At 44.7% G+C, this 27,912-nt stretch overlaps 1 protein-coding gene across 1 annotated transcript in view; it reads left to right on the plus strand.

Moving 5' to 3' along the window:
- dcc (DCC netrin 1 receptor) overlaps positions 1–27,912 on the plus strand; it is a 1,038,091-nt gene that overhangs the window by 324,185 nt on the left and 685,994 nt on the right. Inside the window, exon 2 of the mRNA XM_078421445.1 lies at positions 7,075–7,395. Within this exon, the coding sequence (XP_078277571.1) occupies positions 7,075–7,395 (321 nt within the window). The remainder of the gene's footprint in view (positions 1–7,074; positions 7,396–27,912) is intronic.

Consider the following 27,912-nt stretch of genomic DNA (forward strand, 5'->3'; position numbering starts at 1 on the left):
GGTGGGGTAGAAACTCTCCGCTGGTGAATTGCTCTGTTTTGACAAAAAAGTGATTGATCTGAAACGTTAAATCTGTTTAACTCTCCACAAGTGCTGCCTGATCTACTGAGTCTTCTCAGGACTTTCTATTCCCAGTAAATGCAATTCCTTTTTTTTTTGACCTATTCATTTATAATAAAAAGGGGATGGCACTTTGAAAGAAATTAGATCAAACAGGCCGAAGAAGCCTCTTGATCTGATCCGAACCCTCAGTGTTGGAAAGTGAGGTCATCAAATGCAGCATCTTCCAAAGTCAAATATCAGCAGAGCTGAAGTATATAGGGAGAGTAAGCATGAAGGTCTCCATTTTTCTTGGAAGGAAAAAGGTCTTGCAGTTTCATGGCTGCAAGCATCAGGTGGAATTAACACTGGAGTTATCAATTTATATGGTGGAACATGAATCGTCACTGATGTTGCAATCACAGCTCCCACCTGGTCTGGCATATTTCTTAATATTTTAACATTGAGGCTGTTGGCCAAGTCATAGAGTCATACAGTGTGAAAACAGGTCCTTCAGACAACTTGCCCACACTGCCCAACATGTCCCAATTATACTAGTCCCACGACTGTGTTTGGCCCATATATATATTCCTCTAAACCTGTCCTATCCATGTACCTGTCTAATTGCTTCTTAAATGTTGCGATAGTCCCTGCCTCAACTACCTCCTCCGGCAGCTCGTTCCTTACACACACCACGATTTGTGTGGAAAAGTTACCCCTCAGATTCCTATAAAATCTGTTCCCCCTATTATTTCCTTTCTTTATCCCATCCTTCTCATTACAATTAACCAATCCAATTATCATGGTTACTATCTGGGGATACCTCGTGACTAGACACAAAGTACTGTCGTAACTCAGTGGGTCAGGCGATACATTAATGTTAAGAAATACTTGTATAAGAAATACAAGAGGGCAATCTAAGCTTGGCATCACCCGGTTGTTAGCATCATTATTTATAATGCTGATATCTTAGTCATTTCAATCTTGGCACATCCGAGTAAATATTGGAATTCAAGACAACAACTTCAACCCACAAGTTGCCAAGCATTTATTTAGGCTGAACTACATCAAAGGCTGATGGCAACAGATTCAATAGTAATTTTCAAAAAGAAGCTTAATAAATAATTGAAAGGGGAAAATATTACTGAGCTCTAGGGAAAGACCTGAGGAGTGGGACTCATTAACCAGTTCTTCAAGGAGCTGGCAGACGCTCAATGGGCTGAATAGCCTCATTCTCTGCCATCAGATTCTATGATTTTGTAAACCATTAAAAAAAAATTGTTTAAAATTTATTTTTCTATTTATGTTTCTTTTATCTTGTGAGGAAGAATTTTGACACGTGATCCTTATTCTTCAATCCTCAAAGGCAACATTTTGTTCATTTCCTTTTAAACAAATTGGTTGCTGGTTTTGCACTTGTGAAAAGTCAAAGGTTAAGGATTATTTTCAAATAAATTCCTGATGTGGGAAGCTTTATCACAAACCAAGATTATTATTGCCTGCTATTTCATTTAAACTGGTATTTGTGTTTTAAAAGCCGTTAATTCTTTTTATCTGGTCTTAACGCCTGGTGTCAATTGATGCATCTGATTCATTTATTTTCTTTTCACCTAGTTCCACCTCCCCATGTTTTCCATTAAACGTGCCAATGCATAGTGTCAACAATTTACAGGATTTAGTGAAAATGTTCTGATGTGAGGGCTGAAATGTGTCAGCCAGACTACTGACGTGATGTTGTCGAAGAGCAATATAATTGTAATGTATGAGGATTCACCTTTGCCTGATTTTCCACACGAGTGCATTTTCAACAAAAAAAAAAGTGACAAATTGCTAATGGATTATTGAGGGATATCTCTGGTTCTTTTCAAATAATGCAACATTAGGATTCAGATTATGTTCCATTGCGCTAATGCAAGATGATGTGAGACATCTTCTGGCCTTAACAATGTTGCAGGTTTGAATCCATTTTATCAGCTACAGGAGAAGTATTTCAGATGGGTTAAAAGCAATGATTAGCCTTAAACAAACCGAGTAATCCAGAATGATTAAGGGTATAACGTTTGTACATTATAAAGGAGATGTGTGGGGCGTTGCTTTTTGTACACAGAGGGTGGTGAGTGCCTGGAATTCGCAGCTGGGAGTGGTGTTGGATTGGAGGCGTACAATAGAGGCGTTTTGAGAGACATTTGGATAGGCCAATGGATATGCTGGGAATGGAGGGATGTGGATTATGTGCAGGCAGGTAAGAGTTGGTCTTGGCATTATGTTCAGCAAAGACATGGTGAGCTGAAGGGCCTGTTCTTGTGCTGTACTCTTCTATGTTCTACATTCTATGTAATGCATCAGTCACAAATTTGAAACAATCAATGAAGATAAAACCACCAGTGATTCAAGTTAGTGCTTTTGTGGGTCTGTCTCAGGATGGAGGGAACTAATATTTTTTGAGAGTTAATGTAGAGCATATATATCTCTTTATCGATCAGGATAAACTAATCATGTTGATAATCTCGGGATATATTGAATCACAAGTCATAATAGGCTAAGGACCAAGTATTGGTAAACTGAATTGGCACTGGTACGTACTTGATGGGTGGCACCTAAGGACCAGTTTCAGTGCTGTATGACTCTATGATACATGCCAATCGAAAAAGACATAGATCTCTTTATTTCAATTTCTGGCACTTGTCCGTAGCATTGTGGATTCAGACCACAGCCAAGTACCTTACAAATTTGATAACAATTTCCGGCTGTCTGATACTTTCAATGAATTCCAGACCTGCCCCACCCTAACATTTCTCTTTAATTCCTCTCTGCAGTCATAGAGCTACATAGCACAGAAACAGGCCCCATGGTCCAACTCACCCATGCTGACCAAATAGTTTAACTGAGCTAGTCCCACCTGCCTGCACCTGGTCATATCACTCTCCTATTGATTAAGTCTCCAAGACACATTCTGCAAATGATGGAAATGAAGGATACTTAACATTGAGAAGATTGTGCCAAAATACCAGGCTATTTTGCCTGAGACGCTATTAAGCTTCTTGAGTGTTGTGGAAGTTGTGTAAAATATTTGATCGGACTCCTACAAGTTTCTGTGGACAGTGTAAAGGCTTTGTTGAGGTAGAGGATAGACCAGATCTGGTCCAAGTTTCTGGTGACTCTTGCAAGATTGATAATGAGGAATTCAATGACACTAATGCTGATGAATATCAAAGACACAAAGTGCTGCAGCAACTCAGCTGGTCAGACTGGGACTATCCCATCATTTAAGAAACAGTTAGACAGGTACATGGATAGAATGGGTTTGGAGGGATATGGACCAAGTGCAGGCAAATAGGACATTATTGGCGGTATGGGCGAGTTGGGCCAAAGGGCCTATTTCCACACTGTATCACTCTATGACTCTATCTCTGGAGAACATGAATAGGTGAGGATTCTGGTTGGAACCCTTCTTTAGGTTGATTGTGGTAGTGGGGGGGGGGGGGGGGGAGAGAAAGCTGGAGTGGGGACAACATTTGGCAAGTGATAGGTGGACACAGATGAGGGAGGCTTTTGGTTGGTAGATACTTGGGCAAAGACCAGAGTTGAAAAGACAAAAAGTGTGAGATAAGAAGATATGGATAGAAGAGGCGTGAAATGTGAAGCCAGCGGAAAGAATATAGGTGGAAGGGCAAAGGGAGAAATGGGTGCCCATCTAGGTATGGCACTGGGAAGAGAGGGGGGGAAAGGGTTTGTAGGTTAGTGACTGAAAATTGAGGAATTCGATGTTCATGCCTTTGGGTTAGAAGCTGCAGCAAAGACAATTGAAGATAGATAGAAAATGCTGGATAACTCAGCGGGACAGGCTGCATCTCTGAAGAGAAGGAATGGGTGACGTTTCAGGTCGAGACCCTTCAGTCAGAAGAAGGGTTTTGACCCAAAATGTCACCCATCCCTTCTCTCCAGAGGTGCTGCCTGTCCCGCTGAGTTACTCCAGCATTTTGTGTCTATCTATCTTTAATCCAGAAAGGCTCTGGAACGAACGGTGCAAGAAATTACGTGGTAGATCTGTATTTTTGTTTTAAACGGTTAATGGTATACATACATAGTTCTGAGATTATTTTGTGTCTCTCATCAGTTTAAACCAGCATCTGCAGTTCCTTCCTTCACCAAAGACAATTGGTTGGATTTTCTCTTGCGGAAAAGCCATTTCCTGAGACTTGTATGTTAACGATAATTTTCTCAGCCTAAAGTATGAATTTTCATACTACAGGATTCATATTGTGGGTGGGATTTGTTTGTAGAACAAAACACTGTGCAGTCATCAGTGAGCAAACTAACTTCGAAGCTTATGATGGGTTTGCAGGGTGATTGATGAAACAGCTGATAGCTGGGCTTTGGATAATGCCCTGAAGGATACCTGCAGCAATGTCCTGAGGCTGAGATGACTTTGTAGCAGCTTTTACCAGCTGTCACAGAACCTCTCCCTTGCTTCTGACTGAGATTCCTCGACCTCTCAGTGTAGAGGTGTTTAGTCATAAGGTGGCGGGACTGTCGTACGTTGAAAGACTGGAGCGACTGGGCTTGTATACTCTGGAGTTTAGAAGGATGAGAGGGGATCTTATTGAAACATATAAGATTATTAAGGGATTGGACACGCTAGAGGCAGGAAACATGTTCCCGCTGTTGGGAGAGTCCTGAACCAGGGGCCACAGTTGAAGAATAAGGGGTGGGCCATTTAGAACGGAGATGAGGAAAAACCTTTTCACTCAGAGAGTTGTGAAGCTGTGGAATTCTCTGCCTCAGAAGGCAGTGGAGGCCAATTCTCTGGATGCTTTCAAGAGAGAGTTAGATAGAGCTCTTAATGATAGCGGAGTCAAGGGATAAGGGAAGAAGGCAGGAACAGGGTACTGATTGTGCATGATCAGCCATGATCACGGCGAATGGCGGTGCTGGCTCGAAGGGCCGAATGGTCTACTCCTGCACCTATTGTCTATTGTCATAAGGAATAGTAGAATTAGGCCATTCGGCCCATTCACCACCCTCCAACTGAGAGAAATTTCTCCTCATCTCCATCCTAAAAGAACGTCCTTTAATTCTGAGGCTGTGACATCTAGTCCTAGGCTCTCCCACTAGTGGAAACATCCTCTCCACATCCACTCTTTATTCATTGTTAAAATGTTCCGTTTTTCCCTTGCAATTAATTTCAGAGTTCTGAAACTGAATAAAATGCAGATTCCAGGCTTTTCAGTCGCCTGGTTTAATACCATGAGACAAGCAAATCTACCCTTTCTTTCTGCATTCAGAACATAGCCTATTGGAGTTGACACGTTGAGCTTGCTTCCTTCTGTTGACCCAGTAGTTTTTCCCAATTAATTGAGATGATCACTGTGAAATTCGTCTTTCTGTACGTTATTATTGTGGCTCCTTGTTACAAATTCTTCACTAATTTCTGCTGGTAAATACGTCAGAATAACCAAGGAAGGAAAGCAGATAAAGTCATAACATTTGAAAGCTATTCGCTACTTAGAAACTTTTTATTACGGGTCCACCACCGATTTTCCGGCAACTGGTGGTCTGGCCCCTCCCGTGTAATCTGGACAAAATCCCCCTGCGGAATTCCCCCCCGAAAATGTGGCACCCAGGCCGGGTGAGGCGGCCGATCTCGACTTCATTGGGACTTCCGCGCCAATCGGCAGGTTGAATTCGCCCCGGAACTCCGGAACTCTGACCCAGCTGGGGCCAGCAGATCGGATCTCATATCCGGCATCCATGGCCGGCTTAAGGCTGTGGCCTCTGCTGGTCCGGCAAAACGGATAATCCAGAAAGGATGTGTCGGAAGGAACTGCAGATGCTGGCTTAAATTGAAGATAGACGCAAAATGCTGGAGTAATTCAACGGGACAATAGACAATAGACAATAGACAATAGGTGCAGGAGTAGGCCATTCAGCCCTTCGAGCCAGCACCGCCATTCAATGCGATCATGGCTGATCACTCTCAATCAGTTCCCCGTTCCTGCCTTCTCCCCATACCCCCTCACTCCGCTATCCTTAAGAGCTCTATCCAGCTCTCTCTTGAAAGCATCCAACGAACTGGCCTCCACTGCCTTCTGAGGCAGATAATTCCACACCTTCACCACTCTCTGACTGAAAAAGTTCTTCCTCATCTCCGTTCTAAATGGCCTACCCCTTATTCTTAAACTGTGGCCCCTTGTTCTGGACTCCCCCAACATTGGGAACATGTTTCCTGCCTCTAATGTGTCCAATCCCCTAATTATCGTATATGTTTCAATAAGATCCCCCCTCATCCTTCTAAATTCCAGTGTATACAAGCCCAATCGCTCCAGCCTTTCAACATACGACAGTCCCGCCATTCCGGGAATTAACCTAGTGAACCTACGCTGCACGCCCTCCATAGCAAGAATATCCTTCCTCAAATTGGAGACCAAAACTGCACACAGTACTCCAGGTGCGGTCTCACCAGGGCCCGGTACAACTGTAGAAGGACCTCTTTGCTCCTATACTCAACTCCTCTTGTTACGAAGGCCAACATTCCATTGGCTTGTTACGAAGGCCAACATTCCAGGCTGCATCTCTGGAGAGAAGGAATGGGTAACGTTTTGGGTAGCGAACCTTCAGTCAGAAGAAGGGTTTTGACCTGAAACGTCACCCATTCCTTCTCTCCAGAGATGCTGCCTGTCTCGCTGAGTTACTCCAGGATTTTGTGTCTATCTATCTTTAATCCAGAAAGGCTCTGGAACCAACGGTGGTGGATCTGTATTTTTTTTAAACGGTTAATGGTATACATACATGGTTCTGAGATCAATTGCCCATCCGTAGAGCCTCTTGTTTTTAAATTTGCACCTAACCATGTCTGGATTCCCAAGTAGCCTCATGAGGCTGTGGTATTAGACTCCACTTGATAAACCGTACCCATGTTGGGCAGATTTAACAATAATATGTTTTAACAGAACCAGTTATAATTTAACTGCAGCAAAGTTCAAATCAGTAAATTGCGCCACTTTTAACCCACATCTTGGTTCCTTTTCATTTCAGGCTCGCAGATCAAAAGGTTCATTTCGCTGAGATTTGTTTCTGAACCTTCGGACACCGTAACTGTGCGTGACGGTTCATTCCTCCTGAACTGCTCGGCAACGGCAGACCAAGGCCCAGTGAATATTGGCTGGAGAAAGGACGGAGTCTTCTTAAACCCGGCAATGGATGAGAGGAGACAGCTGATGCCCGACGGCTCCCTAATGGTACAGAACGTGATCCACACAAGGCACCATCGCCCCGATGAAGGACTGTACCAGTGCGAGGCATCAGTGCTGGGAGCTGGGTCCATAGTGAGCAGGACGGCTCGGTTAACTGTGGCAAGTAAGCAAAGCCAAACTTAACCGTCAGACAGATTGTGTTAAGTCTCATTTTGTTGTTTACCTCTTCTCCTATATTGTTTCTTGCTAATATTATTAGTTTTATTTATAGCATAATCTGTGTGGTGATTTTCATCTGTCGAGTTTCATAAAACATGATAATCCATTGTAAGCTGTTCCCTCTATTTCTCTCCCCCCCCCCCCCCTTCCTGTTCCTTCTGAGACTGGTGACCAAATGACCCCACAAACTAAACACGGATTGACTGAAAATTGCTTTGGTTGTTTGGTCCGGGTGACTATACCGAGGAAAATATTAGTAAATGATCTCACTGTTCCATGCTTTCTCTCTTATCTCTGCTACAGTATTGGCACAGACACAAACTGAGCAGACTCATTTTCTGGCACTGTAAACATGATAGAAGGGAATATCTTAGACTGACATCAGTGGTGGGGAAGATGCTGGAGTCAATTATAAAAGATGAAATTGCGGAGCATTTGGATAGCAGTAACAGGATCATTCCGAGTCAGCATGGATTTACGAAGGGGAAATCATGCTTGACTAATCTTCTGGAATTTTTTGAGGATGTAACTAGGAAAATTGACAGGGAAGAGCCGATGGATGTGGTGTACCTCGACTTTCAGAAAGCCTTCGACCAGGTCCCACATAGGAGATTAGTGGGCAAAATTAGAGCACACGGTATTGGGGTTGGGGTACTGATATGGATAGAAAATTGGTTGACAGACAGAAAGCAAAGAGTGGGGATAAATGGGTCCCTTTCAGAATGGCAGGCAGTGACTAGTGGGGTATCGCAAGGCTAGGTGCTGGGACCGCAGCTATTTACAATATACATTAATGACTTGGATGAAGGGATTAAAAGTACCATTAGCAAATTTGCAGATGATACAAAGCTGGGTGGTAGTGTGAGCTGTGAGGAAGATGCTATGAGGTTGCAGGGTGACTTGGACAGGTTGTGTGAGTGGGTGGATGCATGGCAGATGCAGTTTAATGTGGATAAGTCAAGTCAAGTCAAATTTATTTGTCACATACACATACTCGATGTGCAGTGAAATGAAAGTGGCAATGCCTGCGGGTTGTGCACAAAAATAATTACAGTTACAGCATATAAATAAAGTTAATAAGTTACTAAACATAGCACAAAAAGTGTCGACAAAAATTTAGTCTCTGGGGTTATCAAAGTTGACAGTCCTGATGGCCTGTGGGAAGAAGCTCCGTCTCATCCTCTCCGTTTTCACAGCGTGACAGCGGAGGCGTTTGCCTGACCGTAGCATCTGGAACAGTCCGTTACTGGGGTGGCAGGGGTCCCTCATGATCTTGCTTGCTCTGGATCTGCACCTCCTGATGTATAGGTCCTGCAGGGGGACGAGTGTAGTTCCCATGGTGCGTTCTGCCGAACGCACTATTCTCTGCAGGGCCATCCTGTCCTGGGCAGAGCTGTTCCCAAACCAGACTGTAATGTTGCCGGACAGGATGCTCTCTACAGCCCCAGAGTAGAAGCAATGGAGGATCCTCAGCGACACTCTGAATTTCCTCAGTTGTCTAAGGTGGTAAAGGCGCTGCTTAGCCTTACCCACCAGTGCGGCAATGTGCGTTGCCCACGTCAGATCCTCTGAGATGCGGACTCCCAAGTATTTGAAATTGCTCACCCTATCCACAATAGACCCATTTATCTCCAGTGGCGTGTACGTCCTTGGATGTTTAGCCCTTCTGAAGTCCACAATCAGCTCCTTTGTTTTAGTGACATTCAAGAGGAGGCTATTGTCCTGACACCAGAGTGCCAGATCAGCCACCTCCTCCCGGTAGGCCTTCTCATCGTTGTTGGAGATCCGGCCCACCACCACAGTGTCATCAGCAAACTTGATGATGGAGTTTGAGCTGAACCTGGCCCTACAGTCATGTGTGTACAGGGAGTACAGTAGGGGGCTAAGGACGCAGCCCTGGGGGGATCCTATGTTCAGGGTGAGGGAGCTAGATGTGTGTTCCCCCATCCTGACCACTTGGGGCCTGGCAGTGAGAAAGTCCAGGACCCAGGCACACAGAGGGGTGCTAAGCCCCAGTTCCAGCAGCTTCTCAACCAGTCTGCTGGGGACTATTGTGTTGAATGCTGAACTAAAGTCAATGAACAGCATCCTCACATAGCCCCCCTGGCTGTCCAGATGAGAGAGAGCGGTGTGTAGAACCTGGGAGACCGCATCATCCGTGGACCTGTTCGGACGGTATGCGAACTGTAGTGGGTCCATGTTGCGAGGAAGGAGGGCGCAGATGTGCTTCTTGACTAGCCTCTCCAAGCATTTCATGACAACCGAGGTGAGGGCCACCGGTCGGTAGTCATTTAAACACGCTGGAGAGGCATTCTTTGGCACCGGTACAATGATGGATCTTTTGAAGCATGCAGGGACCACGGACTTTGCCAAGGAGAGGTTGAATATTGTGGTGAGCACTGGAGCAAGCTGAGTAGCACAAGACTTTAGTACTCGCCCAGATATACCATCTGGGCCTCCAGCTTTCCTCGTGTTCACACGCGTCAGAGCCCACCTCACCTCATGCTCGGACACCGAGAATGTGTGCACATCCCCGGCGGTGGATCCCCCTCCAGCCTCGCTAGCCAGCGCCCCTTCGGTGCTGTTTTTAGACGGCGAGCTGGTGGTGTTACCCGTCTCAAACCGTGCGTAAAAAGAGTTCAGGTCATCAGCTAAGGAGGAGCCGGCACTTCCGGTTGAGGGGGTGCTGGACCTGTAGCTAGTTATAGTCCGTAGCCCCTGCCAAAGGCGCCTGGTGTCCTGCTGCTCCATCTGTGACTCCATCTTGTCCCGGTACCTCTTTTTTGCATCCTTCACTGCCCTTCGCAGTCGGTAGGACTCTCCCTTGTAGTCGTCCATGTTGCCGGATGCCAGGCCGGAGTTGTAAGCAGCGGTGCGAGCATTCAAGGCCACGCGAATAGACCTGTCCACCCAGGGTTTTTGGTTAGGGAAGATACTGACCCTTACCGTGGGGATGATGGTATCGGCTATTGTGGCAATGAAGTCCGTAACCGCTTCCGCAAACTCATTTACGTCTCTGGAACTTGCTTGGAACATGTTCCAGTCGACTTCGCTCAGTGCATCTTGCAGCATGGCCTCTGAATGGTCAGCCCACCGCTTTACGTCCCTCGTCACTGTCGCTTCCCGTACTATCCGTTGTTTGTACTCCGGCAGCAGGAAAATGGCAGCGTGGTCAGATTTCCCAAAAGGAGGGAGAGAAACGGCCTTGTAGCCTTTCCTGAACGGCGTGTAGCAGTGGTCCAAAGTTCTTTCCCCCCTGGTGACACACGTGATGTGTTGGTAGAAGTTGGGCAGGACCTTTTTGAGATTTCCCCTATTGAAGTCTCCAGCCACCAGCACAGCCGCATCAGGGTTCTTGTTTTGGTGTTGACACAACACATCGTGTAGGGTGGACAGTGCCACGTCGGTGTCCGCATGCGGTGGGATATAGACGGCTGTGATGATCACCGAGCTGAACTCCCGGGGTAGGTAGAATGGTCGGCATAGGATAGTTAAATGTTCCAGGTCCGGCGAGCAGGAACGAGAAAGCGTCTTAATATTCCCAGGATTACACCAGTTATTATTGGTCAAGAAGCAGACTCCTCCGCCCTTGGATTTCCCAGATTCTTTCGTTCTGTCCGCCCGGAAAACAGTGAAGGACTCGGATGGGCAGATCACCTGGTCAGGCACCAGCGGGGTCAGCCATGTTTCAGTCAGACAAAGGATGTTACAGTTCTTTATGTCCCTCTGGAATCTGATCCTTGCCCTGAGGTCATCCAGCTTGTTCTCCAGGGACTGGACGTTGGCCAGAAGTATGCTGGGCAGAGGTGGACGTAAGGCTTGGGTTCTCAGCCTGTTCCGAACCCCCCCTCGCTTCCCTCGGTGTTTTTTCCGACTTTCCCACTGACCTGCGTTCCCACTGCTGCTGCCGCGGTGCGCTCCTTTGATGATCTCTATTGGTATATCGGTGAGTAGATTTCTGTTTAATAGTGCTCCTGTAGCGCTCGAGTTTAATTTTACGAGCGTTTCCCGGTGTACATTGGTTAATGCTAAGTGCTAGCACACGCTAGAGCACTTAGGGATAATTTTAAAGTAAACATACCAGTTTAAAACGCACAGTTCCCGCAGAGCTACCACGACGGCGACTGGACCGGACCGCGCCATAGAAAGCAAGAGGTGTAAGGTTATCCACTTTGGTGGTAAGAATAAGAAGGCAGATTATTATCTGAATGGTGTCAAGTTAGGAAAAGGGGACGTACAACGAGATCTGGGTGTTCTAGTGCATCAGTCACTGAAACGAAGCATGCAGGTACAGCAAGCAGGCAGTGAAGAAAGCCAATGGAATGTTGGCCTTCATAACAAGTGGAGTTGAGTATAGGAGCAAATAGGTCCTTCTGCAGTTGTGTAGGGTCCTAGTGAGACTGCACCTGGAGTACTGTGTGCAGTTTTGGTCTTCAAATTTGAGGAAGGATATTCTTGCTATTGAGGGCGTGCAGCGTAGGTTTACTAGGTTAATTCCCGGAATGGCGGGACTGTCATATATGAAAGACTGGAGTGGCTAGGCATGTATATACTGGAATTTAGAAGGATGAGAGGGGATCTTATCAAAACATATAAGATTATTAAGGGGTTGGACATGTTCGAGGCAGGAAACATGTTCCCAATGTTGGGGGAGTCCAGAACCAGGGGCCACAGTTTAAGAATAAGGGCCATTTAGAACGGAGATGAGGAAAAACATTTTCAGTCAGAGAGTTGTAAATCTGTGGAATTCACTGCCTCAGAAGGCAGTGGAGGCCAATTCTCTGAATTCATTCAAGAGAGAGCTAGATAGAGCTCTTAAGGATAGCGGAGTCAGGGGGTATGGGGAGAAGGCAGGAACGGTTGAGAATGATCAGCCATGATCACATTGAATGGTGGTGCTGGCTCAAAGGGCCAAATGGCCTACTCCTACACCTGTTGTCTATAGTCTATGATAGGAAAAGCACAGATATTCCAAAAATGGTGCGATTCTTCCAAACGATATTTTGGATTTACACGCTGCTTTATGTATTCAATTCAGTAAATCAGAGAGTAGTTCTCATTGTCAGCCTGTACAGCTGCAGGCAAGGAAAACTAATAATCACATAATAGAATCAAGTTAACTGGCACATAGTATGTGTTTGATCAGAGACGTCAGCGATTCGTGGCTACAAAAAGGCAATGTATCCACAGGAACATTCTTCGACTCTTGCCATTTATTTGAAAGAAAATCCTCCTGAATATTTCAGTATCGCATCATGTTCCTATTCTTTTTTTCACATGTGCCTGATTTGGGCTTCATTGATTGCTACTCATTTCCACAGCAAACTCGCAGGCACCATTTTGAATCAAATGCAAAAAGACATATCGACCAGAAAGCAGCAATTTGTTGATGTTAATTAATTAGATGAACTAAAGTGGGCGAAGTTTCATGTCTGTTAAGAAACCAGGCTGGTTTATCATTGTACTTAACCTTGCTCTGACTTGTTAGATTAAATTGAAATCACCACTTATTTCAGCACACGGACTCACTGCCATCAGTAAAGGCGCGATTGCCTTCCATCTATGGGAAAGCTGGACGTCATCTTTCCAATTCTTCTCCTCCATGAACAGAAACAACTAACGTGAGAGTGCTGGCTCAAATGCCCCAGCAATACGCTGTTAATTTGCTACAGAATCCTCTACTATTGCAGGAAAACTAGAAACAAGGAGTGAAAATGTACACAATAGTGGAGTGCACAGTGTACAGTCTGAAGAAGGGTCTCACCTGTTCCTTCTATCCAGAGATGCTGCCTGTCCCGCTGAGTTACTCCATCATTTTGTATCTATGCACATCTGTATACAATTATCTATATACTAAAACACTCGTTTGTTTGTTCCTGAACTACAGCCAAAACGGTACACGATAGCATGACAATTTTAGGCCCACCTTACTCACCGTCATCCCTTTGGTGCTAATGGAAGAAGTTTGTTTAAAGTTATTCACATTTTAACGTTTAAATCTATTTCTTAGGGAGGGAGGGGGAGGGAGGGCGTGAGGGGGTGGAGGGAAGGGGAGGGGTGGGTGGGGAAAGGAGGATAAGGGGGGGATGGGGTGGGGAAAGGGAGGGGGAGAGGGGAGGGGAGGAGGGTGGGGGATGGGGGGAGGAGGATAGGGGGAGGAGAGGGTGCTGCACCAATGCAGGAGAGGTTTGGGCCCAATGGGTCCACTTGGTCTAGTTGGTTATAAAGTGTAAGAAGGTTGTCACATTTTATAGGATATCTGCAAAATAGTTTGAAATAATACCAACGAAATATGTTTGAGCGCATGGACTTCAGTAAAGCATTTGACACGATCCTTTATGGCAGGTTGATCCATAAGATTAAAGCACATTGGATCCACAAATGACAGATTAAAATCAAATTTGGCATGGCCATAGAAGGTGGTGGTGGAGGTCTGTGATCAGTAGTGTTCTGCAGGATCAATGCAGTAGCATCTGTTGTTTGTGATTTAAATGAATTGGATGAAAATGTAGGTGTACTAATTAGTACGTTTGCAGATAACACAGAAATTGGTGGAGTTGTGAATAGCGAGGAATGTTCTCAAGGGATACAGCAGAATATTGATCAGTTGAATGGCAGGTGGAATTTAATCTGGCCAATTTAACGGTTGCACTTTGGAAGGTCAAATGAAAGAGGGATGTAGACAGTAAATAGCAAAACTCTGAGCAATGTTGCTGTACAGGGGGATCTTGGTATATAAGTTCTTAGCTCTTCGAAAGGCATCACAATGCGAATGGGCAGGGTGGTAAACAAAGGGGACGGCATCTTACGACATAACTGTTTGTTGGGGTATTGAGAAGAAACTTCGGGGAGTCATGTTGCGGCTTTATAAAATGTCAGCTAGGCCACCTTTGGAGTGCTGTGAGCAGTTCTCAGCACCAGGAAGGATGTGGAGGCTTTGGTGGAGGTGCAGAAGAGGTTCACCAGGATGCTGCCTGGTTTGGAGTTTGTTTGCTATAAGGCGAAGATGAATACATTTTGGATTGTTTTCTCTGGAGCATTGGAAGCTGAAGGATGACCCGATAAAAGTATATACAATTATGAGAGGGTTCGATAGAGTCTTTTTCCCAGGGGAGAAATGTAAAATATCAGAGAGCATGGGTTTAAGGTGAAGTGGGAAAATGTAAAGGAGATTTACAAGCCAAATATTTTACACAGAGAGTGGTACAAGCTTAGAATGTCCTGCGAGGCAGGTGCTGGAAGCAGATATGATAACAACATTTAAGAGGCATTGAGACAATCATATGCACAGACAGTTATTGGAGGGATATGGATCATGTGCAGGCAAATGGGATTAGTTTAAATTGGCATCACAGTTGGCACAAATATCATGGGCCAAAGAGCCTGTTCCAGTCCTCTACTATTTTATGTTCTATAAAATAAGGAGCAAAATGTTTCTTTCAAAGAGGAACAATGATTCCCTCAGGTGAATTTACAGTGATCAGAGTGCTTTCTACTGTGCTGTGCCAAGTGCACAACTTTCCTATTGCTTTTTGATGGAAATATTGCCTGCTAAAGAAAGAGGACATCGAACATAGAACAGTACAGCACAGGAACAGGCCCTGTGGCCCACAATGCCCACATTGAGAATAATGTCAAGTTAAACTAACCACCTCTGCCTGTACATAATCTAATGTCACTCTACTTTTTTTGCACATCAATGTGCCTATCTATAAGCCTCTTAAATGGCACTATTGTATCTGCCTCCACCAACAACACGTGTAGGAAATAACCGCAGATGCTGGTTTAAATCGAAGGTCGACACAAAATGCTGGAGTAACTCAGCGGGACAGGCAGCATCTCTGGAGAGAAGGAATGGGCGACGTTTCGTGCCTGAAGAAGGATCTCAACCTGAAACGTTGCCCATTCCTTCTCTCCAGAGATTCTGCCTGTCCCATTGAATTACTCCAGCATTTTGTGTCCACCACAAACACCCGTGGTGGTGTGTTCCAGGTACCCTCTATTCTCTGTGTACAAAAACTTGCCCTGCACATCTCCTTTAAACGTTGCCCTGCCCACCACGAACCGAGATCTTCGGTTTCCTCCCACACTCCAAAGACGTACAGGTATGTAGGTTAATTGGCTGGGTAAATGTAAAAATTGTCCCTAGTGGGTGTAGGATAGTGTTAATGTACGGGGATCGCTGGGCGGCACGGACTTGGAGGGCCGAAAAGGCCTGTTTCCGGCTGTATATATATGATATGATATGATATGATATGCCCTCTATTCTTTGACTTTTGCACTCTGTGATAAATGTTCTGACAGCCTGCCCTATCGTTAGCTCTAATAATTATATATACTTCTATCAGATCTTCACTCAGCCTCCCGCTCCTAACTAGTGATTCTTGAAATATCACAACTCATGCCTCCGCAATCTCTGAGGCCACCTCCTTCACAACCCTGGGGTGCAGTCCATCTGGTCCAGGTGACTTATCCACCCTCAGACCTTTCAGTGTTCCTCGCTCCTTCTCCCACTGCTGAACTCACTAGCCCACTGCCTGGACTCACTAGCCTGCTTGCATTTTTTGTTGCCAGATATGGAGCTGAAGCCAGCACCCAACATTCATCTGGACAAGACAGCAAAAACATTCTTGTCTTCCAGACTTGCCAGTAAACGAGGGATTCACCGGCTAAATTTGTCATATACTGAAGCTGTTGGTTGAAACATCAAAATCGAAAAACCTCAGGGACCCTCTGAACATATAAAATTTTCAATTAGTACATCATCCACTAACAGTGTTGACGTATTGTGATATGTTGATAGTTGTACTGTTTCACAGTACCAGGCACGAATCATAAATGCAAGAGAGTTTTCCATCAGATTCATCAAGAGACAGTGCTAAATAATCTCGCACAAGATAGTCTTTATGGGTTTCTCTGATTTATTAATATGATTTTCCAGAGTGTGTTCCTCAGCTGCAGGGATTTTCAGAGGAAGCAGATCTGTATTCAGACGAAAACAGGGTTAGAAGATGAATCCTTGCTAATGACCTATTCCATCTGAAAATCCCTGTTTTTCTAGCCTTTCACCTTGCACCAATTTTGTTTAATTATTTTATGTGATGTGAATGTCACAGGTAAGGTCACCGTTTAATTGTCCTAACTGCTTTTGGGAAGTTGGTGGGGAGCCACCTTCTTGAATCATGCAGAACTTTTAGCGAAAGTCCTTTAATGTAGACTTTAGGATCGAGACAATTAAGTGGCATGGGATGCCTAGTGACTTGATTTTTGGTTTCAGAACTCGTTTACTCACAGAAGGCAGAGGGTCGTGATGGAAAGGTGCTGTTCTGGTTGGAGGTTTGTGACCAGTGGAGTTCTGCAGAGATATGTGCTGGAACCTCCATTGTCTGTGATATGTATAAATGGCTTGGAGGTAAATATAGATAGGGATAAGAACAGTTTAAGAATAAGGGGTAGGCCATTTAAAACTGAGATGAGGAAAAACTTTTTCAGTCAGAGAGTTGTGAATCTGTGGAATTCTCTGCCTCAGAAGGCAGTGGAGGCCAATTATCTGAATGCATTCAAGAGAGAGCTAGATAGAGCTCTTAAGGATAGCGGAGTCAGGGGGTATGGGGAGAAGGCTGGAACGGGGTACTGATTGAGAATGATCAGCCATGATCACATTGAATGGCGGTGCTGGCTCGAAGGGCCGAATGGCCTCCTGCACCTATTGTCTATTGTCTATTGATACAAAGAACTGCAGATGCAAATTTACAAAAAAACAGACAACGGATTATGCAGCAGCTCATAGAGAACATGGATAGGTGATGTTTCAGGTCAGGTCCCTTCTTCATACTCAACATGGATAGGTGATGTTTCAGGGTGGGACATTTCTTCAAACTACCTCCAGTTGGGTTATGGGTATGGAGTGGAATTGTTTAACCTCCCCTTCTAGGCTCCTGTTGTTTCTAGAAGTCAGATGCCAACACAAGCTGCTTAACAATTAACTACAATAATATTTTCACAATTATGCTCGGTATAAAATTCTATGAAACAACAACAGGAATGGATCATTGGACCGTACACCATTCAGTAAGACCAAGCTTAGTTTGTTATTCTATCTGATTTTCCTATATCATCCTTTATGCCTTAATACCTTTAAGAAACAAAAATCTATCAGATTTTAAATGTGCCCAATGAGGGTATTAAACACAGTTCTCCATGGGAGGGAATTATAAACGTTCAAAACACTTTGTGGAAGAGATTGTATAAGAAAATAACTGCAGATGCTGGTACAAATCGAAGATATTTATTCACAAAATGCTGGAGTAACTCAGCAGGTCAGGCAGCATCTCAGGAGAGAAGGAATGGGTGACGTTTCGGGTTGAGACCCTTCTTCAGACTTCAGAGATTTCTCGTTATCTCACTCCCAAATAATTAATCTCTTTTGTGTCTGTGACCCGTTTCTAGACTCTTGATTTAGTTTAGTTTAGTTTAGAGATACAGCGTAGAAACAGGCCTTTTGGCGCACCGAGTCAGCACCGACCAGCGATCCCCACACATTGACACTATCCTACACAATCCAGGGACAATTTACACATACACCAAGCCAATTAACGTACATACCTGTACATCTTTGGAGTGTGGGAGGAAACCGAAGATCTCGGAGAAAACCCACGCGGTCACGGGGAGACTCCGTACAGACAGCACCCATTGTCGGGATTGGACCCAGCTCGCTGGCTCTGTAAGGCAGCAACTCTACCGCTGCGCCACCGTATCCGCCCACCTTTTTATTTAATAAGGAAAAGATGAAATAATTTGCTGGGAAATATCTTCCCTTTAGTTAATCCATCAAACCCTGAGTCTGAAGAAGGGGTCTGACCCGAAATGTCATTCATCATGTTTCTCCAGTGATGCTGCCTGACTCACGGAGTTACTCCAGCACTTTGTGTCTTCAGTATAAACCAGCATCTGCAGTTCCTTTTTGCACCTAAGAATTTAGTTTCAATTTTCCAGAGCAAAATATGGACCGTGCTCCCGTCTCATCAAGCCATTAAAAGAAGCATTGCTTAGAGCTGCTCAACACTTCATTAAAGAGTGCGAGAATGGTGCAGATGTATTTTGCCATTGATTATTAAGGGAAAATATGTTGTATGATATTCTTCACCTGAGATTGGAATTGGGAAATCAGCTGCAAGTCAACTGGACTTCCGAGGTGGGATAGAAACAGGGCTAATGAGGGCCAGTCAGTTATTTGAAGGAGGTGGTGGTAGAGGACGGGACATTGAGTTGGGTATAGGAGATGGGGTATGGAAATTGAACCAGCTGTAAATTTGAGATGAGAGGGCTGACGGCTAAGTGAGATGGTCACTAGTTTTGGGGGGGTTATGAGTTTCAGGATCCACTTTGAGTGCTGCTTAGTTTAGTTTAGAGATACAGCTCAGAAACTGGCTCTTCAGCCCTGTGAGCCCGCACCAACCAGCGAACCCCACACATTAACACTATCCTACACACATATCAGGGCCAATTTTTCCACATACCAAACCAATTAACCTACACACCTGTATGTCTTTGGAGTTTGGGAGGAAGCTGATCTCGGAGAAAAACCACACGGTCACGGGGAGAACGTACAAACTCCGTGCAGGCAGCACCAGTAGAAGGGAATGAACCCGGGTCTCTGGTGGTGTAAGCACTGTAAGGCAGCAATCCTACCGCTGCGCCACCGTGCTGCCTTTGGGAGGTTGGACTGTTTCAGTGCTTGAGGCGTGGTGACTCCTGCATCTGCTCGCTTTACAGGCCTCACAGTTTAGCCTGGAGGTATTAAGACAACATTAAGCAGAGATGAGCGTCTCACAAAAGGAGCCTTTTGCAAGGAGAATGATGTCATCCGTTGACCCCTGACATTGAAATGATGTCAAATATGATTGATTTCAGGATGTTGACTGAAAAGACACAGAAATGGTCACCGTTCTATGTTACGCTTGCAAACATTGATTTAAATTGTATGACCCCCCCCCCCCAAAGATCACCTTTATGCAGTAAAATTTCCAGGAAGATGTTGTCACAAAGTGGAAATACATACAAAAAATATCCAGAAATGGCAGCCTGTATGTCAGCACGTTATAGAGAATGATGCTTAAACAATTCAGCTGTGACTGGATTGAGAGAAGAGCCTTGTGAAACAACCACACTTTTGTTTTGCCACTGACCATATCTGCTGAGGTTTCTCCCCTCTCTATTTAGTGTTTCCGACAGAGGAACATTGTTTTCTAATAGCGTCTGCAGTCGCGGAGAAAAGATCCCTGTGCTTTTCTTTTCTTATCCCAAGTGCAAAGACTGGCAAATTAAAATTCTGTGCGGGCAGGGAGAGGAGAGAGTCAGACACCATGACACAATCTCATCTCAGATTGTATCATTTGCAGCCAATATGGCAAATCACAGCAATCTGAACACTTTATTTAGTTCCTCAGCAACGTATTATACATCAATATTACAGCTGCCTGTTACTGGCAATAGATGCCCATACTCTCGGATCCATAAGCAGGGATTTTGTCGAAAAAGCTATTACTCAATTTCACTCTGATCAGCAATAGTAGTGGTTGGAGTCATTTGTTTCTGTAAAACTGAAGGCATATCAGCAAGGGTACAAACAAGGCAGCTCAATACACATGACAATGGCCAATACAACACATTCCCTGCACTCTGGCTGGTATGCCCGCTCTTTAGCACAAAAGCTAATGTGCCCCATTGACATTATGCTGACTAGCATGGGCCATTTCTGCCACAGTGTCCAGCACTGACCATTCTCAGCACCATGGCTACGATACGATAGGCTAGAACTTTATTTATCCCTGGAGAGGAAATTGGTTTGCCGACAGTCATAAAACATAACAAGATACATGAAACATGAAATTACAGTGACAAGTAGAAAGTCCAGGATTTGGGATGTGCAAAGATTGGGACGGGGGGACGGGGGGGGGGCAGAAGGGGGAAGGGGAGGGGGAAGGGGAGTTAGTCCACCCCACAACAGAAGGGGGAGGAGTTTTACAGTTGTACAGGCCATTGTCGTCTGGTTCTGGTTGATTACTGCGCAAACACCTTATAAGTGGTTATCTCGAACAGTGCTCGTCTCATTTCATGCTGACATATTGCATTCCGTTTGTGCCCAATTTGCATTGCATTCTTATCAAGCCAACATGTGTGTACCATCTCTACATTCTCCACTGTCGGCACAATGCCTGTATTCCCCATTCTCAACACACTTCCTAGCTTACCTCATTGAATCATTGCACAGCTCCCATGCTTCTCGGTGTCAACTCATTGCCCACTGAACTGCATTTTCATACACAGACTCAGACACCCATTGCAGATATTCATAAGTTCTATGAGCAGAATTAGGCCATTTTGCCCATCAAGTCTACTCCACCATTCAATCATGGCTGACCTACCTGTCCCTCTCAATCCCATTCTCCTGCCTTTGCACTATAAACCCGACATTACAAGAATGTTACAGCAATTTGATGACACGTGATGGGCTGGATCATGAACAATGACGAGACTGAGCACTCAATCGGGAACTCAGTAACGTGGCGTCAGCACAGCAACCCTTGCTCTTACTGAACACCTATGCTCAGTCCGTCTTGGCCTGCGCGATCTCCCTGCTTCCTGACATTTTAACTCACCTCCCCATTCCCACACTGCCCTTTATCTCCCCATTGGGAGAGATTGGGTATGGGGAGAAGGCAGGAATGGGGAACTGATTGAGAATGATCAGCCATGATCACATTGAATGGCAGTGCTGGCTCAAAGGACCGAATGGCCCACTCCTGCACCTATTGTCTATTGTCTATTAGCGGTCCATATCCTATGTTTTGCACCTTTAATTTTCATCTGTTTGTTTTCTCACTCTACTATGGCCTGGACATTATAGGCTTCATCTCATTCTTTTTTTCTCTCTCTAGCTGCCCCTCATTAACATATTGACCCTGAAGGCTTATGCAGATTCACCACCAATTTTCTGGCAGCTAGTGGTCCGGCACCTCCTTTAATCCGGACAAAATTACGAGAGGGCACTTGAAATCCCCTCCCCCCCACCCCCGGAATTCCCCCGGAAAATGCGGCACCCAGGCCAGGTGAGGCGGCCGATTGGCGGGTCGAATTTGCCCCCTGCAGCCGCGGCGCTAGAACTCCAGTCCGGTTGGAGCTGGTAGATCCGTTCCCATAGCCGACTTCCAAAGGCGACTTTGCGGGCCGGTATTTCACTCCTCCAGCGGCCTAGGTAGACTGTTCCAGTACCATTTGAGTCCTTCTCAGAAGCCATAACCTCTAATGATCTGGTAAAACGGATAATCCAGCAAGGCTCTGGAACCATAGGTGCCGGAAAATTGGTGGTGGACCTGGACAACCTATCCACTCTGCAGCCCTGGTCTCGCCCTATCACAGATATTCCCATTGTCCTCCCTTGCATTTTCTGCAACTTAAAGCGAATGTGGTTCTCGCTCTTCCAGTTCTGAAGAAGGGTCATCTGCTTTGCACCACAGTTGCTGCCTAACATTGCAAGTGCATTTTACTACTTCAGATTTCCAGCAAGTGCAGGTTTATTTTTTTTCTGGAGCACTCAGTGAGGTGTCTATGCTCATTCCTGATTCATGAGAGGAATAGATAAGGCAAGTCCACAGCTTCTTTCACCCAGAATAGGTGAATCTAGAACCAGAGGACATAGGTTTAAGTTGAGGGGGCATAGATTTAATAGGAACCTGAGGGACAACCTTTTTTTACACAAAGGGTGATAGGTATATGGAATGAGCTGCCAGAGGAAGTAATTGAGGCAGGTACTATCAGAATTTTAAAAAACCCATTTGGACAGGTACATGGATAGGTTATGTTTGGAAGAATATGGGCCAAAGGCAGGCAGGTGGGACTAGTTCCGAAGAGCCTGTTCCCACACTGTATGCCACTATGACTATAATGTTTGCTGAGGTCTGCAAGGAAAATGCTGAGGGTCAAAATGCTGCCACCGAGGCATCACGGTGGCGCAGCGGTAGAGTTGCTGCCTTGCAGCGCTTGTAGGGCCAGAGACCAGGGTTAGATCCCAACTACGGGTGCTGTCTGTATGGAGTTTGTACGTTCTCCCCGTGACCGCGTGGGTTTTCTCCGAGATCTTTGGGTTCCTCCCACTCCAAAGACGTACAGGTTTGGAGGCTAATTGGCTTGATGTATGTGTAAATTGTCCCTAACTGAGACGAGGAAAAACTTTTTCAGTCAAAGAGTTGTGAATCTGTGAAATTCTCTGCCTCAGAAGGCAGTGGAGGCCAATTCTCTGAATGCATTCAAGAGAGAGCTAGATAGAGCTCTTAAGGATAGCGGAGTCAGGGGGTATGGGGAGAAGGCAGGAACGGGGTACTGATTGAGAATGATCAGCCATGATCACATTGAATGGCGGTGCTGGCTCGAAGAGCCGAATGGCCTCCTCCTGCACCTGTTGTCTATTGTCTATTGTCTAATATGTGTAGGATAGTGTTAATGTGCGGGGATCGCTGGACGGCACGGACTCGGTGGGCTGAAGGGCCTGTTTCCGCGCTGTATCTCTAAAACTAAAACTAGAACTAAAACTAAAATGTCTGAAAGATGAAAGGGAACAGTTGCTTATGGGTTTAACACAGCATGTATGTGAAACATGGTTCAAAACTTGGTTTGTGTAAATTTAATCTTTATTGGCAGTGACCGAAGTTAACTAATGTTATGCGCTGTACATCTGTTGATAGAAGATTTATCAGCAGATGTACAGCATATAACATTAATTAAAATGTGTCAGACATGTTGGACTGTTTTACTGTGAGTTAAAAAGCTGAGAACCCCAATTAAATGACATCCAACTTATTAATTTTCATCAGATTCTTGGTCATATAATTTCTCATTACTAAATTGTGTATTTCTGTGTCACACAAAAAAAAAACCTTTTGCCCGTGCCAGATTAGAGGTGTTGTTCCCTGCAGAGCTGGAGAATGATCATTGTGATCTTCAAATAGAAGTTTAAAAACTAAAGTTGAACTCACAAGGATACAACATAATGGGGGCAGGAGTAGGCCATTCGGCCCCTCAAGGCTGTCATGCTATTAAGTCTGAGCGTGGCTGATCTGCCCTCGGCTTCACATCTTCCCTGTGCTGTTCCACATGGCTCTCAATAATAACATCAGAAAATAACAAGAGCATGAGAATTTAGGAAGAAAAAAGAAAGTCTGCAACAGGGATTGTTGGAACAGGAACATGAGAGGTGACTTTTTCACACAAAGGGAGGAGGTTGTATGGAACGAGTTGCCGGAGGAGGTAGTTGAGGCAGGCACTGTGGCAACGTTTAAGAGACATTTAGACAGGTACAGGTTTAGTGGGATATAGGCTGAACGCAGGCAGATGAGACGAGTGTAGATGGTCGGTGTTGGCAAGTTGGGCAGATGAGACTATTGTAGATGGTTGGTATCGGCAAGTTGGGCTGAAGTAAGACCTTATGACCCTATGAGGGATGGTGGAAGGGAGGAACCTGCATAAAAGGCCAATATCAAAGCAACTCAGGTTCAGTGATGGTGAGAAGAGGCAAATGGGTGGTCATGTAGTTGAGTGGGATGGTTGGAATTAAAACACCTCGTCAGTGAAGTACGATGGATTACATATTTAAAAGAAGATTTTCACTTGGCAAAGATGGGATATTTTGAGATACTGGTCTTTGGATAAGAAACACGGGTTAAAACCAGGGGTGCAGTGCTGCCGGAGCTCACCGGAGCGCCGCTCCGGCACCTCTGTAAAAAGGAAAGCCAAAATAAACAGCGGGGAATTTTAACTAGCGGGGAATTTAACAGTGGCCGCTCCGGCACCAGTGGCAGCTCTGGCACCAGTGGCCGCTCCGGCACCAGTGGCAGCTCTGGCACCAGTGGCCGCTCCGGCACCAGTGGCAGCTCCGGCACCAGTGGCCGCTCCGGCACCAGTGGCAGCTCCGGCACCAGTGGCCGCTCCGGCACCAGTGGCAGCTCCGGCACCAGTGGCCGCTCCGGCACCAGTGGCCGCTCCGGCACCAGTGGCAGCTCTGGCACCAGTGGCCGCTCCGGCACCAATGGCAGCTCTGGCACCAGTGGCAGCTCTGGCACCTAAACAATTACCACTGCAACACTGGTTAAATATTCTCTAATATTGCTGATAAATTTGTTTCAAAAGATTAGTTTCACTTGGCAAATCACGGCAGCGTTTAAATACCAAGTTCACCTATGGCTTAATTAGTGAACTAGACATCTTCAGCAGCCAACTGGAATGAGTAGGCTAACCTATGATGAGCATTTGACGGCACTGGGCCTGTACTCACTGGAGTTTAGAAGAATGAGGGGGAACCTCATTGAAACATACAGAATAGTGAAAGGCTTGAATAGAGTGGATGTGGAGAGGGTATTTCCACTAGTGGGAGAGTTTAGGACTAGAGGTCATAGCCTCAGAATTAAAGGACATTCTTTCAGGAAGGAGATGAGGAGGAATTTCTTTAGTCAGAGGGTGGTGAATCAGTGGAATTCTTTGCCACAGAAGGCTGATCCAAGTCAGTGGATATTCTTAAGGCAAAGATAGATAGATTCTTTACTATTATGGGTGTCAGATGTTATGGGGAGAAGGCAGGAGAATGCGGTTAGGAGGGAGAGATAGATCAGCGTTAATTGAATAGCGGAGTAGAGTCGATGGGCTGAATGGCCTAATTCTGCTCCTATCACTTCTGACCTTATGATCTTAAGAACAAGAAGTGTAAAAGCCCCCGATATGAGATTAACGTTCAGGGTGATATTAAGTTAAAAACAGAAAATGCAGGAAATACTCAGTAGGCAGGTCACATCTAACATTTCAGGTCAAAGACTGTTCGTCAGATAGTTGCCTTTGTTTCTCTTCGCATTTCCAGTGTTTTGTATTTTTATTTCAGGTTTTTTTTAATTTGCACAATATCAAGATGATCTTTTTCTCCCTTTTTCATAAAAGCCATTAGAGCTCCAAAGTATACATTACCAGTGAAGTTGAAGAAACACAATTACAAGCCAAACATCAGTCATTCCCCTCCACCATTAATTCCGACTTCACCACTGCAGAGCACGTGAGAGACATTGCAATATTTATGGTAGGGGTGGTCGATAAGGCAATGCCTCCCCACTGTTTGCTTTTAAAATGCACTTTACTCCTTTCTTTTACAATGAATGTTTTTGCCTAAATGCTTTGTGTAATGGAATTTCTCTGTTGTTGAAGTGGTGAACAAAATAATTCTGCACAAAGAGAACTACTGCTTTCATAAAATGTAGAGGTTGACAGTAATGAATAACCTGTTTACTTCCTCTGTGGCTGGACATGAGAAAGGACATGTGCAGAGCATTGTTTGTCATCACAGGAGAGTTGCTAAGTGCTCGTCGTGGCATTTTCCAGGATTGTCTGCAAGCAGACAGTGAATCTTTGCTTAACTCTGGTAACCACAGGCCCATTATCTTATCATCAATATCTTGTACCATAATTGAATCTTTCGGTGGGACAGAATACAAGAATACCATTATGGAAACATTTTAGCAAGGCGCAGGCGACATGGAACAAAAGAAAGAACCTAGAGATCTCAGGACGTCTTGCAGATGAAATTGATAAAGGCATTTCCAAATAGTTTATTTTGATGTTGGAAACCTTTTGTAATGGCTGTATGAAAGACGTGTGTAAAATTACAGCCATGGGAACCTAATGGAGAACACTGGGCTGCATTAAAAAAGAGAGGATAAATGTGAAAGAGGCAAAGTCGTGTTGACAAAAGGAGAATCAATACTTAGATGCCTAGCTCCTGAATCCATGTCAATGTCCCAGACATTGATACTATTTGTTAGCAGGTTAGATTTATGAGCGCATTGCAAATTGGACATCACAAAATGCTGGAGTAACTCAGTGGGTCAGGCAGCATCTCAGGAGAGAAGGAATGGGTGACGTTTCGGGTCGAGACCCTTCTTCAGACTGAAGATGGTTCTCGACCCAAAATGTCCCCCCATTCCTTCTCTCCTGAGATGCTGCCTGACCCGCTGAGTTACTCCAGCATTTTGTGAAACCTTCGATTTGAACCAGCATCTGCAGTTATTTTCCTTCCAAATTGGGCAAGTAACAGAGACAGGATCAGCAAACGGTATGAAAACAGAAATGGCGATGTACCTTGGTAGGCACGCGACTAATTAAATTGAGCATTGATTGCAGTATTTGGATGCTAACCCAAGGAATGAACACGGTTGAACAATGATAGGGAGAATTAAAAGACTTGGGAGCATTGAATGGCTGAGTCCCTTCCACTGACTCCATTTATACCTCATGCTGCCTCGGCAAGGACAGCAGCAAAATCAAGGATGAGTCATACCCTGGCCACATCCTCTTCTCCCCTCTCCCACAGGGCAAAACGTATAAAAGTGTGAAAACGCACACCATCAGATTCAGGTACAGTTTCTTCCCAGCTGATATCAGGCAACTGAATCATCCTCCCACAACCAGAGAGCAGTCCTGAACTACCATCTACCTCATTGGTGACCCTTGGACTATCTTTGATTGGACATTAATAGCTTTACCTTGCACGAATTGTTATTCCCCTATCATGTATCTATACGCTGTAATTGGCTCGATTGTAATCCACTGACTGGTTAGCATGCAACAAAAGCTTTTATCTGTACCTCGATACACGTCACAATAAACTGAACTGAACCAAAAGTAATGGTTCTCTGATAAATTTACAAGTAGTTTTTAAAAGAAAATGTAGATGAATATTTTTCTTATAAACATAAATAAACTAAATACATATTTTTATACTTCGCATTACACCTGAAACAAAATCTCTGAGTTTATTTTCATTGAAACAAAACAATATTATGTAGTCTACGCATATGTTTTTTATGCATAGCCAGAGCTAGACGATCACTTAAACCCAAATCACTTGCTTCTAAATGTCAAAAGGACTGTGCAATTTATTTGAAGTGTTCTGAATTTTGTAATGGCATTGCATCAAGTTCAAAAGAATTTTCGCAAGTCAAAATTGAAGGCTTATTATTCTTGGATATTATTGCTAGATCCATGAGATTTCCATATGCATAAATAGTGGATAAGCTACTGTGAGTTGTAGCAGATACTTTTTAAAATCATTAAATCTAGAGAGGTGCACTGGAATTTAAAAAAGAGCCATCACTTTCATCATAAGCATTTGAGAATATTGGAAGACATTAAATTCTTACAGTCAGTGGTAAATGAAATTTGCAGAACAGAATTATGGTAAAGTGCTTATGTCCAGAAGGAATGGAATGAGCAATCATCTTGTGATTGAAAGGATTTTTTTTAACGTTAAATGTTTTGTACCCAATGGGTGCTCAGAGCAATAAGAGGACACTTTGGCCAGAAATTTTCATGAATAAGAGAATTTGCTTCTGACCCATTGCCTCGCAGTTATACAGGTAAGCCAGAT

The sequence above is a fragment of the Rhinoraja longicauda genome, chromosome 1, assembly GCF_053455715.1.
Source record: "Rhinoraja longicauda isolate Sanriku21f chromosome 1, sRhiLon1.1, whole genome shotgun sequence".
NCBI classification, from domain to species: domain Eukaryota; kingdom Metazoa; phylum Chordata; class Chondrichthyes; order Rajiformes; family Arhynchobatidae; genus Rhinoraja; species Rhinoraja longicauda.